General features: G+C 47.8%; 1 protein-coding gene across 1 annotated transcript in view; it reads right to left on the bottom strand.

Annotated features, from left to right (window-relative positions):
- The window catches only part of LOC136386862 (lysine-specific demethylase 6A-like), a 275,511-nt gene extending 260,909 nt beyond the window's left edge, over window positions 1-14,602 (bottom strand). The window contains 2 exon segments of the mRNA XM_066357979.1: window positions 13,898-13,961; window positions 14,146-14,602. Coding sequence (XP_066214076.1) covers window positions 13,898-13,961; window positions 14,146-14,294 — 213 coding nt within the window. The 5' untranslated portion in view covers window positions 14,295-14,602.
- Window positions 14,603-14,833: the final 231 nt, after the last annotated feature.

Below are 14,833 nucleotides of genomic sequence, written 5' to 3' on the forward strand. Positions count from 1 at the left end.
CATAAAATGCACACATTTACTTGTATCTAGTGTTAAACATTGTATGGCTCTCACGGAATTACATTTTAAAATATGTGGTGTTCATGGCTCTCTCAGCCAAAAAGGTTCCCAACCGCTGTTTTAAAGAATGAGGCTTGGTCCTAACCAGGTGGCTCAGTGGATAAAGAATCACCCTGTAAATGAGAGACAACCAATGAGTTCACATCTGAATAGAACATTGATGCTTTTCTCTTTTCCTTTCCATTTCTCTCATCTGCTCTCTTAAATCAATGAAATTGTTTTTTCTTTTTAGGTGAGAAGAGGGGACAGTGAGACAGTGTACCCCACCCTGATCTGTATCCACCCAGCAAGCCCATCTTGGGCTTATGCTCACAACAAAGCTATCTTTTTTTTTCTTAATGCCTAAAGATGATTCACTTGGACCAATCAAGCTATCTTCAGTACCCAGGCGGACACTAAAACTAATCCTGGAACTAATCAGGCCACTGGCTGTAGGAAAGGAAGAGAAAGAAGAGGCAGAATGAGGGGAAGAGAAGGAAATGGTTGCTTCTTTTGTGTGCCCTGACCAGGGATCAACCTGGGATGTCCATACATGAGCTGATGCTCTAAACCAGGGGTCAGGAACCTATGGCTCACGAGCCAGATGTAGCTCTTTTGATGGCTGCATCTGGCTCACAGACATCTTTAATAAAAAAAATAATAATAATGTTAAAAATATAAAACATTCTCATGTATTACAATCCATTCATTTCCTACCACTCACATTCATGGTTGCAGATGGCTGCAGCCAATCACAGCTGTCCTCCGGGACAACACCAGATTTTTATTGGATAATGTGTAACATACATGGGTTATTCTATGGCTCTCACAGAATTACATTTTAAAATATGTGGCGTTCATGGCTCTCTCAGCCAAAAAGTTTCCCGACCCCTGCTCTAGACACTAAGCAAGGGCCTGGACATTTTTGAAAAACCAAATAATACAGCTTATAATTCAATTACACCACCTAAATCAGGGAAACTCTTGAGTATTTATTTATTTATTTATTTATTTATATTAAGTGAGTGTAGGCGAGGCAGAGGGACAAACTCCTGCACACACCCAACCAGGATCCACCAGGCAAACCACCTCTGCCCACCTGGGCTGTCTGTCTGAGGCAGAGGCCAGGAAGCCATCCTCAATGCCTGGGACTAACTGACTGTAACCAATCAAGCCATTACATTGAAGAAAGAGGGGGAGAGTGGAGGGGAGGGGTAGAAAAGCAGATGGTTACTTTTCCTTTGTGTCCTGACCAGGCATCAAACCCTAGACATCCACAAGCCAGGCAGACGCACTATCACTAAGCCAAATGGCCAAAGCTGGAACTCTTGAGTTTAAATTTTCATTTTTAGTCATTGTTGTTAGGTTTAGTGTTTAACATGTTAAGTTTTAAGTCTTAACTGATGGGTTTAGGGATTAACCCATATGGTTCTTGCTTCCAGAGGCCTGCAAGCAATTAACCATTTGTTTGCATTTTCTTCTTGGGAGGACTAAAGCCATAAGCAGTTAATCATTTATCAGAACTGCAATCTATTAAGGCAGTGTCTGTGAAATACACCAATGGAACTGCCCCAAGGGATCCTGTATTTAGGAGGCTTAGGAGTAAGAAACCTTCCTCCCTGAACCCTCACTCCAAAAAACTGACTTTGGAATTCCAAATCTCTACCCACCTTCTTACTTCACATAAAAAGGAGCAAGCAGGGATAACAGAGTCAGCCAGTTATAAATTCACTACATCCCATAGTGCTCTAAATCAGTGGTCCGCAACTTTTTGGGGGCCACAGACCGGTTTAATGTCAGAAAATATTTTCACAGACCGGCCTTTAGGGTGGGACAGATAAATGTATCACGTGACTGAGACAAACATCAAAAGTGAGTCTTGGCCCTGGCCGCTTGACTCAGCGGTAGAGCGTTGGCCTGGCATGCAGGGATCCCAGGTTCGATTTCCAGCCAGGGCACACAGGAGAAGCGCCCATCTGCTTCTCCACCCCTCCCCTTCTCCTTCCTCTCTGTGTCTCTCTTCCCCTCCCATAGCCGAGGCTCCATTGGAGAAAAGATGGCCTAGGCGCTGGGGATGGCTTGTGGCCTCTGCCTCAGGTGCTAGAATGGCTCTGGATGTAACAGAGCGACGCGCCAGAGGGGTAGAACATCGCCCCCGGTGGACATGCCAGGTGGATCCCAGTCGGGCGCATGCTAGAGTCTGTCTGACTGCCTCCCCGATTCCAGCTTCGGAAAAATAAAAAAATAAAAAAAAACAGAGTGAGTCTTAGATGGATGTAACAGAGAAAATCTGGTCATTTTTTAAAAATTAAGCATCGTTCAGACTTAAATATAAATAAAATGGAAATAAAGTAAGTTATTTATTCTTTCTCTGCGGACCGGTACCAAATGGCCCACAGACAGGTACCGATCCGCGGCCCGGGGTTTGGGGACCACTGCTCTAAATGGTTGCTTAGAGCCAACTGCAATACAAACCAAGAAAAGCTGAATCTTTATGTAGCTATGACCAGTAATCTGGAAACCCTTTTCCCTTTGCTGACCCCACCAACACTCCCCTTGAGTCCTGGAAACCTTAAACAAAGGAATCACATGCCCATTGCTTAGATTCTGTAAAGGTATATAACCTGTAAAAAATATAATCCGGGGAGCTCATGTTTTGGTGCTTTAGAGTCACATGCTCTGCCGGCTACTAATAAATTCTTCTTTCTTCAGCAATTAACTAGTCTGAGAGTCTTATCCTCAGCTGGGGCACACAATGTTAAGACAGTCTTCCTTAGGGAAAAAACCCTGCCATCTATTTTCTCTGGTCATTGGCCATCTGAATAAACTGCCTGACCAGGCAGTGTCATAGTGAATAGAGCATCAGTCTGGGATGCTGAAGACCCAGGTTTGAAACCCTGAAGTCGCCAGCTTGAGAGCAGGCTCACCAGCTTCAGCACAAGGTAGCTTGCTTGAACATGGGATCAGACATGACTCCATGATCACTGGCTTAAGACCAAGGTCACTGGCTCAGCTGGAGCTCCCGGGTCAAGGCACCTAAAAGAAGCAATCAATGAACAACTGAGGTGCTACAACTCTGAGTTGATGTTTCTTATCGCTTCCCCTTCCTGTCGGTCCCCCTCCCCTCTCTATCACCCCTCACCACAAAAAAAAAAAAAAAAAAAGAGATTCACTCTGTCTCTGCTCACTGGCTGTGTATGTGACAGCATAAAGGCCAAATACTACAGTTTCATATCTGGTAAAATAGTTTTAGTTCAGTGCCATAATTAACAAACAATATTCCATTTTTCCTAGTCATTTTATTTGATTATATAAAGATGAAAAAAATAATTACTAGCCTGGCCCGTGGCAGTGCAAGTAGCTTGAGTATTGACGTGGAACACTGAGGTCACCAGTTAGAAATCCTGGGCTTGCCCGCTGAAGGCACATACTACAAGGAACCAATGAACAACTAAAGTGAAGCAACTATGAGTTGATACATATCACTCCCAATCCATCCTCTTTTCAGTGAAATCAATAAATAGAATCTTAAAATATAATAAAAAGTGGTTTATTGTATTATGCCAAGATTGCAGGTTTAAACCCTGGGCAGGCCACAGACAAGAAGCAACCAATAGGTGCATAAATAAGTGGAATAAATCTATTTTCTCTTTCTCTCTCCCTCCCACCACCCATCTCTCTGTCATCCTGAAAGACCAAGGATGCAGATTTGATCACCAGTCACCTCACAAAGAGAAAGTGATCAGTGAATGCACAACTGTTAAGCAAATAAGTGTTAGCTTGCTCACCTTGAACTTTGACTGGTCCTTGCCCTCAGGGCAGCAGATTGTAAATTGCAGGTAACCTGCCTGTATTGGGAGGGGCCATTTGTTCCTGCTGTTTGACAAAGAAGGGTTTCTTTTACCCCTGGCCTATTTTGCTTCTGAGTGCTAAGAGAGAGAGGTAAGAAGTTTTTCCCTGCCTGCTTACCCATCCAATGTTGTGAGACTCTAACAAACAGAGTAAACCACAATCCTCCAGCTCCACAGTTCCTTTACTATCTGACAAAATGCAATGTTAACCTGCATGGCCATGGCTGCCAAACTTTACATCTGGTGCAGCCAACAGAATTCAAATCAGATTGGTATGGAGTCACCAACACCCTTGAGGTGTAGGGTAAAGAAGTGGTCATTGGCCCTGGCCGGTTGGCTCAGCGGTAGAGTGTCAGCCTGGCGTGCGGGGGACCAGGGTTCGATTCCCGGCCAGGGCACATAGGAGAAGCGCCCATCTGCTTCTCCACCCCCCAACCCCCTCCTTCCTCTGTCTCTCTCTTCCCCTCCTGCAGCCAAGGCTCCATTGGAGCAAAGATGGCCCGGGTGCTGGGGATGGCTCCTTGGCCTCTGCCCCAGGCGCTAGAGTGGCTCTGGTCACAACAGAGCGCCGCCCCGGAGGGGCAGAGCATCGCCCCCTGGTGGGCAGAGCGTCCGCCCCTGGTGGGCGTGCCGGGTGGATCCCGGTCGGGCGCATGCGGGAGTCTGTCTGACTGTCTCTCCCTGTTTCCAGCTTCAGAAAAATACAAAAAAAAAAAGTACAAAAAAAAAAAGAAAGAAGTGGTCATTGCTCTCCAGCATGTGGTTCACCACATAACTCATTTTGGGGGCCGAGGCTATAGCTGCGTGTTTCTTGCAACCCTGCAAGAGGAAACCAGGAGTTCTGTACAAGAAGCTGGCTGAGGTTGAAAGCTCCAGGATGGCCTGCAGACCGAGCAGCAACAGTGGTATGTGCTGGAACGATCACTGGAGAAAGAGCTGCAGGTCAGACTTCAGGCTAAGAACCAGTGGTGGCTTGAACTGGACCAAGTGTTGGAGAAGGAGGCTGAGCACTTTCTAGAGTTGCAGTATGAGATGGAAGCCGAGCACCAACGGCACCTAGAATGGAAGCGATCTCGACCTCAGAGGAGTTACAGGTTTGTGAGCTCCTGTTTTCCCTGAAAGTGGAATGTTGGCATTGACAGTTGGTGGAGAAACAACTGCAGGTCCAAGAGCTTGAATCTCAGCTTCAGGCTGAGAGCTGGCCGCAGGAGCTGAAGCAGACGCAAAGGACAGAGCTACATTTGAGCAAGCAGAATGGCTTTGAGCTGCTGGGAGCAGACGTTTCCGACACTTCTGAGGAGGAGGCTGGGACTGAAGCTGCTGTCTGCAGACCCAGAGCCTGCCCAGTGGTTGCTGACCAGGTAAAATCTCAGCAGCCAAGAGTTCGTGAGGGACAAGCACAACCCTTCCACAGCAGATGAGGTATTCTATTTCTGTCCTTAGATGGAGCTGGGGCACAATTTAGGCAGAACTCTACCAAGCCCCTGGCAGTATGGTTGCTGAAGTTGTGGGATGTGAGGGTGGATGGCATCATGCTGTCCAGATCACAGGTGGAGAAATTGGCTGCCATCACTACACACTCCTCCTTGAGGCAGTGTCTTCAGAACTGCCAGGACAACCCAGGAAACCACACCCTATTAGAATGAGTGATGAGGCCCTGGCCAGTTGTCTCAGTGGTAGAGCGTCGGCCTGGCGTGCAGAAGTCCCGGGTTCGATTCCCTGCCAGGGCACACAGGAGAAGCGCCCATCTGCTTCTCCACCCCTCCCCCTCCTTCCTCTCTGTCTCCCTCTTCCCCTCCCGCAGCCGAGGCTCCATTGGAGCAAAGATGGCCCGGGCGCTGGGGACGGCTCCTTGGCCTCTGCTCCAGGCGCTAGAGTGGCTCTGGTCACGACAGAGTGTCGCCCCGGAGGGGCAGAGCATCGCCCCCTGGTGGGCAGAGCGTCGCCCCCTGGCGGACGTGCCGGGTGGATCCTGGTCGGGTGCATGCGGGAGTCTGACTGTCTCTCCCCGTTTCCAGCTTCAGAAAAATACAAAAAAAAAAAAAAAAAAAAAAAAAGAATGAGTGATGAGAATGAGTGATGACCTCCATTCGTACAGTCTGGCAGAATGCTGGAGAATTGCTGGGGGCAGTGAGTCAGTGGCAGTTCTCCAGTGAGTTAGTAAAGGTCCTTCGGGAACTAGGTATGAAGAATGTTGTTTTCAACCAGACAAGAAGCATTTACGGCTGGGATGAGGGATCTTATCCTCTGCAGCAGCCCGATCAGGCCCTTTTGGGTCACTAGTGGCTAGTTTGGGCCTCTATGTGGGGCAGTTCATCAACAGGGTTACGCAGATGATAGCAGATTGGGGGATCTGGAGGCAGCACAGGCTCATAAAGCAGTAAAGGCTGTTGCCCATGCTTGCCACACCCCGCCCCGCCCCCCGACTACAAGGGAAATAGGCCTGTACAGGTTACCTGAACACAGATGTGGATAGATTTGATTGTGGCTGGGGCTGATAGGGAGAAATTGGATGTCAGATCTAATAAAGTTATTTTGGAGCTTTGGTGGCAGCTTGAGCTGGAACAGAGGTTCCAGCCGCTAAGATGAAAGACCCCAGCAGCTACCAATAAAAGGATTGGTGTGCATGCGGCACAGTTGCAGGATTACTTGTTGGAGACAGTTGTGGGAGAGGAGGATCTTCCCCAAGACCCACTGCTCCTGTTTGACGAGGGGAAAGTCTGAGAGGCCACCTAACCTCTCAGGGGGTTGGGCAGGGAGGCCTGAGGTCCCATTTGAAATTGACAATCCACTGATCACCTTCTAATGTGTAGCTGCTGTTGGCATTAGAAGATAACAGGTCCCTTTTTTTTGCAGTGGCAGCAGCAACAGATAAGAGAACTGTCAAGGTGGAATAGGCCTTGAAAGTGTCTGACTCCATCAGGCCCTGTGAGCTTGGACCTGTAAGGGATTTGGACGGGGCTGGTGGCAATGGACAGCGTGCTGAGGTCCATTAATAAAGAGCTGTATGCCTAGTTGCTGGTAATGGACCTTTACCTTGGTGATTTGCACAGACAGCTGGGCTGTCTATGGTGGACTGATCATTGAGCAGTGTAATGGACTCTTGGACTGCAACCAGAAGCGGGCACCGGCTCCCAAAGCGGCACTGGCTGCTTTTGGACAGAATGAGAGACCCCGATGGGGATAGGAGGCCCAGCTCCAGTGGAGGCCCTCCTGCACCGGGAAGCTGCTCTCAGACAGTTGCAGAGATACACCAAGGACATTTTACAGTTTCCATAGACCCAACCCTGGACTGACTATACAGGCCCTCCCTCCATACAAGCAAATCATATTTAGAAAAATGCATTCTCTTTTTATTTATTTATTTTTTTGCATTTTTCTGAAGTTGGAAACGAGGAGGCAGTGAGACAGACTCCCGCATGCGCCTGACCGGGATCCACCAGGGATGCCCACCAGGGGGCGATGCTCTGCCCATCTGGGGTGTTGCTCTGTTGCACCCAGAGCCATTCCAGTACCTGAGGCAGAGGCCACAGAGCCATCCCCAGCGACCAGGCCATCTTTACTCCGCTGGGGGAGGGGAAGAGAGAGAGAGAAAGGAGAAGGGGAGGGGTGGAGAAGCAGATGGGCGCTTCTCCTGTGTGCCCTGACCAGGAATCGAACCCGGAACTCCTGAACGCCAGGCCAACGCTCTACCACTGAGCCAACTGGCCAGGTCTGAAAAATGCATTCTTTAATATAAATTACTTCCATTATACAAAAACTTTTGAAGACCAACTATTCTAAAACTATCCCAACACAAAAAGCACATACATTGTTGAACTCTAAACATGATTTCCCAATTAACTGATTTGCTGATTAAAATTACAAAAGTTTCAATAAAAAATTATTTAGATCAGACTAGAACTTGATAAAGTTATTTACAAATAAACAACAGTAGCAATGGGCAATTTGTCAACAGTCTTTGAGACAGATTACATTCCCTGGTTCTCTAACATTAAAGAAATGTTATAACAATGACCCTCTATTTCAACTGTTTACCTTAACATAAACAAAATTAACCCAAAACACTTCTTCCTTCCCTTCCTTCCCTTCTCTCTCTTTCTCTCTCTTTATGAGAGGAGGAGACAGACTCCTGCATGTGCCCCAACTAGGATCCACCCAGCAAGCCCACCAGGGGGCAATGCTCTGCCCATCTGGGGCTCTTGGTCCATTGCAATGGGAGCTATTTTTTAGCACCTGATGCAGAGGCCATGGAGCAATCCTCAGCGCCTGGGGTCAACTCATACCAATTGAGCCATAGCGGCAACAGGAGGGAAGAGAGAAAGAGAAAGAGAAAGAAAAAGAGAGAGAGAGAGAGAGAATGAGAGCGGGAGGCAGAGAAGCAGATGGATGCTTCTCCTGTGTGCCCTGGCCAGGAATCGAACCTAGGACTTCCACACGCTGGGCCCATGCTCCACCAGTGAGCCAACTGGCCAGGGTCCAAAACACTTTTCAAATTGCAACAAAAGTCATTATTGGTAATTTCTGTAAAAGGTTTGGCTAATTGCTTAAACTATACTGTAACTTAAATATAAGTTACAACCTACATATATTACTGTAGGAGCAAACAATGGCATTGGTTTAACTGCAACCTACTTAAGATCATATGATGGTTCAAAACTCGTATTAAATTACCCTCCCCCCACTTTTTTCATTTTAGAGAGGAGAGAGAAAGAAAGAGAGAAGGGGGGGAGGTACAGTAAGCATCAGCTTCTATTTGTGCCTTAACCAGGCAAACCCAGGGTTTTGAACCAGTGACCTCAGTGTTCTAGGTCCACACTTTTATCCACTGTGCCACCACAGGTCAGGCATCCCATTACCTTTATAAAAAAATTTATTTACTTATTTAGAGAGAAGAAGGAAGGGAGAGACAGAAACACTGACCTGTTTCTGTACGTGCCCTGACCAGTGATTGAACCTGCAACCTTTTGCATATCAGACAACATCCTAACCCAGTGGACAGCAGAGCCAAATATCAAGAGTACAAATGGCCCTGGCCAGTTGGCTCAGCGGTAGAGCGTCGGCCTGGCGTGTGGGGGACCCGGGTTCGATTCCCAGCCAGAGCACATAGGAGAAGCGCCCATTTGCTTCTCCACCCCCCCCCCTTCTTCCTCTCTGTCTCTCTCTTCCCCTCCCGCAGCCGAGGCTCCATTGGAGCAAAGATGGCCCGGGCGCTGGGGATGGCTCCTTGGCCTCTGCCCCAGGCGCTAGAGTGGCTCTGGTTGCCGCAGAGCGATGCCCCAGAGGGGCAGAGCATCACCCCGTGGTGGGCAGAGCATCACCCCTGGTGGGTGTGCCAGGTGGATCCCAGTCGGGCGCATGCGGGAGTCTGTCTGTCTCTCCCCGTTTCCAGCTTCAGAAAAATACAAAAAAAAAAGAAGAGTACAATGACTGAAATTTCTTTTGAAAGCCAAATTTTTTAAACTTAAACTATATAGGTAAGTATATTGTTATTAACTTAATTAGGACACTCCCACACATACCTGCGTGCCCACACGTGGTATTCTGTGGAAGAGCCACACTCAAGGGGCCAAAGAGCCGCATCTGGCTCATGAGCCACAGATTGCCGACCAGTGTACCTAACCCACTGAGCTATTAGGCCAGAGTTACCTTTATCTTTTCATAGCTTTTTTTTTAAGTTTCACTGAAAATAATATACTACATTACAAATTTGTATTTAATCTAAAACTTCCAACACTGTATATCATAAAGCACTCTCATAAAATTCTTATATTACATTTTTTTTTTCTTCAGTGAGAGGAGGGGAGATAGATTCCCTCCATGCGCCCTGACCAGGGTCCACCATCAACCCCCACCTGAGGCAGATGCTCTGCCCATATGAGGCCATGCTCGCAACCAAGCTATTATTAGCATCTGAGGAAGAGACTCTGAGGAGTCATCCACACCAACTGGGCTGACATACTTGAATCAACCAAGCAATGTCTGAGGGAGGGGAACAGAGAAAAGTAGGGGGAGGAGAAGTAGATGGTCACTTTTACTATGTGCCCTAACCTAGAATCAAACCCAGGACATTCACATGCCAAGTCCACACTCTACCACTGAGCCAACCGGCCAGGGCCTTATGTTACTTTTTAAAGAGTGTATTACTGGCCCTAGCCGGTTGGCTCAGTGGTAGAGCGTCGGCCTGGTGTGCAGAAGTCCCGGGTTCGATTCCCAGCCAGGGCACACAGGAGAAGCGCCCATCTGCTTCTCCACCCCTCCCACTCTCCTTCCTCTCTGTCTCTCTCTTCCCCTCCCGCAGCCGAGGCTCCATTGGAGCAAGGATGGCCCGGGCGCTGGGGATGGCTCCTAGGCCTCTGCCCCAGGCGCTAGAATGGCTCTGGTCATGGCAGAGCGACGCCCCCTGGTGGGCAGAGCATCGCCCCTGGTGGGCGTGCCGGGTGGATCCCAGTCGGGCACATGCGGGAGTCTGTCTGTCTCTCCCCGTTTCTAGCTTCAGAAAAAAAAAAAAGAGTGTATTACTATAACCATTCTAATGGTTCACAATAACATTTACATTAAACAAAATGTTTATTTAGAGACTAACAGAAACTACCCATTGGGAGAAAGAACCCTCCTATCCTAGTCTAAGTAAACTGAGGGAAAAACTTAATGCAAACACAGGGTTTGGCCTAAACAGGTGGTGGAACATCGGCCTGGGATAAAGATCCAGGTTCAAAACCCTGAGGTCTCTGGCTTGAGCACCAGCTCACCTGGCTTGAACACAAGGTTCACCAGCTTGAGTGTAGGGTTATCACCTTGAGAGAGGTATCACACAAACGGCCCCATGGTCACTGGCTTGAACCCAAAGGTCGCTCACTGGCTTGAAGCCCAAGACTGCTGGCTTGAACCCAAAGTCAAGGCACATTAAAAAAAGCAATCAGGCCCTGCCCAGCTAGCTCAGCAGTAGAGCTTCAGCCCAGCATGTGGAATTCCCGGGTTTGATTCCCAGCCAGTGCACACAGGAGAAGCACCCATCTGCTTCTCTACCCTTCCCCTCTCCTTTCTCTATCTCTCTCTTCCCTTCCCGCAGCCAAGGCTCCACTGGAGCAAAGTTGGCCCGGGTGCTCACTGAAGAAATAATGGGTAGAGCATCATCCCCTGGTGGGCATACTCAGTGGATCCGGGTCAGTCACATGCAGGAGTCTGTCTGCCTCCCTGCTTCTCACTTCAGAAAAATACAAAAAAAATTTTTCCTTGAGACAACAATCACCATTGCTTTAAGTATACCTGAGCTAGTCACTATTTTTTATTTAGAAATATTTGTTATCACATTCATTTATATATTCTGTGGCTGATTCTTTATAATTGATTTAAAGAGGAGGGGGGAGAGAAGAGAAAGGTAGAGAGAGAGACGCATGTTCCATTCATTTATTCATTCATTGGTTGCTTCCTGTATGTGAGTTGACCTGCAATCGAACTCACAACTTAGCCAACAACTTTGGCATATGAGGAAAATGGTCTAACCAACTAAAGTATTTGAACAGGGCCATTAGTTGCTGTTTTTCTAGTGATCGTTTTTTTGTTTTTTTTTGTTTTTTTTTTTCATTTTTCTGAAGCTGGAAACAGGGAGAGACAGTCAGACAGACTCCCGCATGCGCCCGACCGGGATCCACCCAGCACGCCCACCAGGGGAGACGCTCTGCCCACCAGGGGACGATGCTCTGCCCATCCTGGGCGTCGCCATATTGCGACCAGAGCAACTCTAGCGCCTGAGGCAGAGGCCACAGAGCCATCCCCAGCGCCCGGGCCATCTTTGCTCCAATGGAGCCTTGGCTGTGGGAGGGGAAGAGAGAGACAGAGAGGAAAGCGGGGCGGAGGGGTGGAGAAGCAAATGGGCGCTTCTCCTATGTGCCCTGGCCGGGAATCGAACCCGGGTCCTCCGCAGGCTAGGCCGACGCTCTACCGCTGAGCCAACCAGCCAGGGCCTCTAGTGATAGTTTTAATGGAACAATTGTTACCTACAGCATGACAGAGTATTTTAAGTTTCATCAAATGTACTGAATTTTAAAAAATTTTTTTTATTACACTGTAGTTTCTGGTCATTGTATGCCATCAAAACAAACATAAGGCCCTGGCCGGTTGGCTCAGTGGTAGAGCATCGGCCTGGCGTATGGGGGACCCGGGTTCGATTCCTGGTCAGGGCACATAGGAGAAGCGCCCATTTGCTTCTCCACCCCCCACCCCCTCCTTCCTCTCTATCTCTCTCTTCCCCTCCCGCAGCCAAGGCTCCACTGGAGCAAAGATGGCCCGGGCGCTGGGGATGGCTCCTTGGCCTCTGCCCCAGGCGCTTGAGTGGCTCTGGTCACGGCAGAGCGACGCCCCGGAGGGGCAGGGCATCGCCCCTGGTGGGCGTGCCGGGTGGATCCCGGTCGGGCGCATGCGGGAGTCTGTCTGACTGTCTCTCCCCGTTTTCAGCTTCAGAAATAAAAAGAAAAAAAAAAAAAACATAAAAGTGAGATTACTGTTAAAAATATTTATGATTGGCCATGGACAGCTGGCTCAGTGGTAGAGTATCTTCCCTGCGTGTGGAGTCCTGGGTTCGATTCTAATTCAGGGGACAAAGGGGAAGTGATCATCTGTTTCTCCACTCCTTTCCCCCCTCCCTTTCCTCATCATCTCTCAGAGCAAGGCTAAAATGGTTTCAGCAAATTGGATCCCCCTGCTGAGCTGGATCTACCTTACTTCAGGCACTAAAAGAACTCAGTTGCCCAGCAACAGAGCAATTGCCCAGACTACCAGAGCACTGCCTGGTCCGGGGCTTGCCTGGCAGATACTGGTAGGGGGACATGGGGGAGTCGGTGTCTGCCTCCCCCAACTCCCACTTATTTAAAAAAAAATCTTACAATTATGTGTAATTCAAAGTACAGATAAGAATTCTAGCAAGGTAATCTTAAAAATAAAAATTCAGTTATTCCTTTTCAATACAGCATTAACTATGTCCAATTCACAGATGGTGATTTCAGAAGGAAAAAAAATATCTAGGGAAGCACCATTTATTGCAGACTAACTTTCATGATTAGTAACTGACTACAGATATTTCAAGCAGATTTTGCTCTAGATAAAAAAAAGTACACGTCATGGAGTGAGATTACAACATGCTTTGTACAATAGTTTACATGAGAAGAACTAACTGTACTATGCATTTATAAGCACATTCTGTATTTATCAATACTGGTCACAAGGTTGCTAATGACAATAGAGTAGTAGTTTAAAATACTAGTGAATATTAAGAGCCAGCAACATACCCACCAATCTTTACTATTTCCCTGTTCATATCTGCACTGTCCTCTTTCAGGTCTCCTTCCCTTATTTACCCGCCATTTTGGCCAACAGGGGCAGCCATTACTTAATGTTAGTAACAAGTAGTTTTTATACTAATCAGCAAGGAATCCAACCCTGGTCTTGCTCAAACACAGGAAACAAAGTACAGGAAATAAACACAATAATAAAATCCTATTGAAAGAACTACTTATGTGGTGGCTGGACCGAAATAAGTAAAGAAATCATATAAGGATTGGTGAAAGACACATGTTAATGCACTGGGCAAACACCCGATGCTTCAGCTGTGAAGTACCTGTAGCTAACTATATAAAAAACAGGAATGTTATTAAGCCTAAAACATACAGTTGAAATTAAACATCCCAGTCGACTGCCAAAAGAAAAAACAGCATAGAGGGCATAAAAGTCGAAATTATGAAAACATGTTCAGTGTTCTCATTTTAAAATTCGGAGATGATCTAAGCAAAATACCCTAAAAGAAGTATTCAGACCAGCACAAAAGCATCGCAGTCTTTTATGAAGGTACAAGAGAGAGTTTCGACAACTGTGAATTAGCTTTCCGACGTCACTTAACACCAAAACATTCCTTTGAAGCCCCAATGAGCGACAACCAAGCTCAAGGGCCGCAGGAGCCAAAACAGGAGCAGGGAGACATGGCAGTGTCAGCCCGCGCGAGGTTGCCTTACCTTGTCCAAAAGGGCCTTCGTCCTGGCGCCATCTTCGTGAAGCCTCACGAAGCCAAATAGACAGCTGTGGAAACAGATACGTGAGGCTTGTTAACATTTTGCAAAACCCACTGACCTTTCCCGTCTGTAGTTCAAAGTCCATATAAGTGGCGTTGCTAAAGCTCAGAGATCACCTCCCTACTGCCAGCGGAACAAGGAGCGGTACTAGCGTCTCTAGAGCTGGGTAAGAATGTGATGGTGGTGCGTACCTGTCCAATCCTCCGAGCACCTCCTCCTCTTCGGCTGTCAAGCTTAAGGACCCCTCCTTGCTCTCGCCACTCGCTTTTCCCGCCGCCATTTTCTTTCCTTCATCACCGAAAGACGTGGTAGTAGCAACAGTCACTCCGCAGGATTTCATGGAAAAGCAACAATGTTACAACTCTTAAGTCCAAAACTCACCAAACCTCAATCCAGAGTTTAAAAGACCACCTTGCCGCGTAACACTGGCACACTAACTTGAACACTACTACCTTCCCCACCACGGATGGCGGCGAAAGAAACACCAAGGTGATGGCGAAAGCAGCGGATGCAGGCAGGAGCTACGAGCCTCGGTTACAGAATCACTTCTTGGGATAGGCGGAAACACCAAAAAGGCGGAAGCTTGCACTAGTGGGAGGATTTCGTAAAATCACAAACTTCGCTAGCACTAGCACAAAGTTGTAATTGTATCACACAGGGAAACCCAACTCCCCGGGATGCCTCCTCCCTCCCCAACCAGCCAAGCCCGGCCAATTGACGCAACTAGTTTGTCTCACGTGACCTTTGTTGACTTACGTCAGCTCTCGCTCTACTAAACTTGCTAGCTCCTGGAACCCGCCCATAATTACACCACGCCCCAGACCTGGGAGAGGAGAAGCTATGAATTCCGGTGGTAATTGGTTGGTTGATAAGTCTGTC

Source organism: Saccopteryx leptura, unplaced genomic scaffold (genome assembly GCF_036850995.1).
Source record: "Saccopteryx leptura isolate mSacLep1 unplaced genomic scaffold, mSacLep1_pri_phased_curated manual_scaffold_18, whole genome shotgun sequence".
Taxonomy (NCBI): Eukaryota; Metazoa; Chordata; class Mammalia; order Chiroptera; family Emballonuridae; genus Saccopteryx; species Saccopteryx leptura.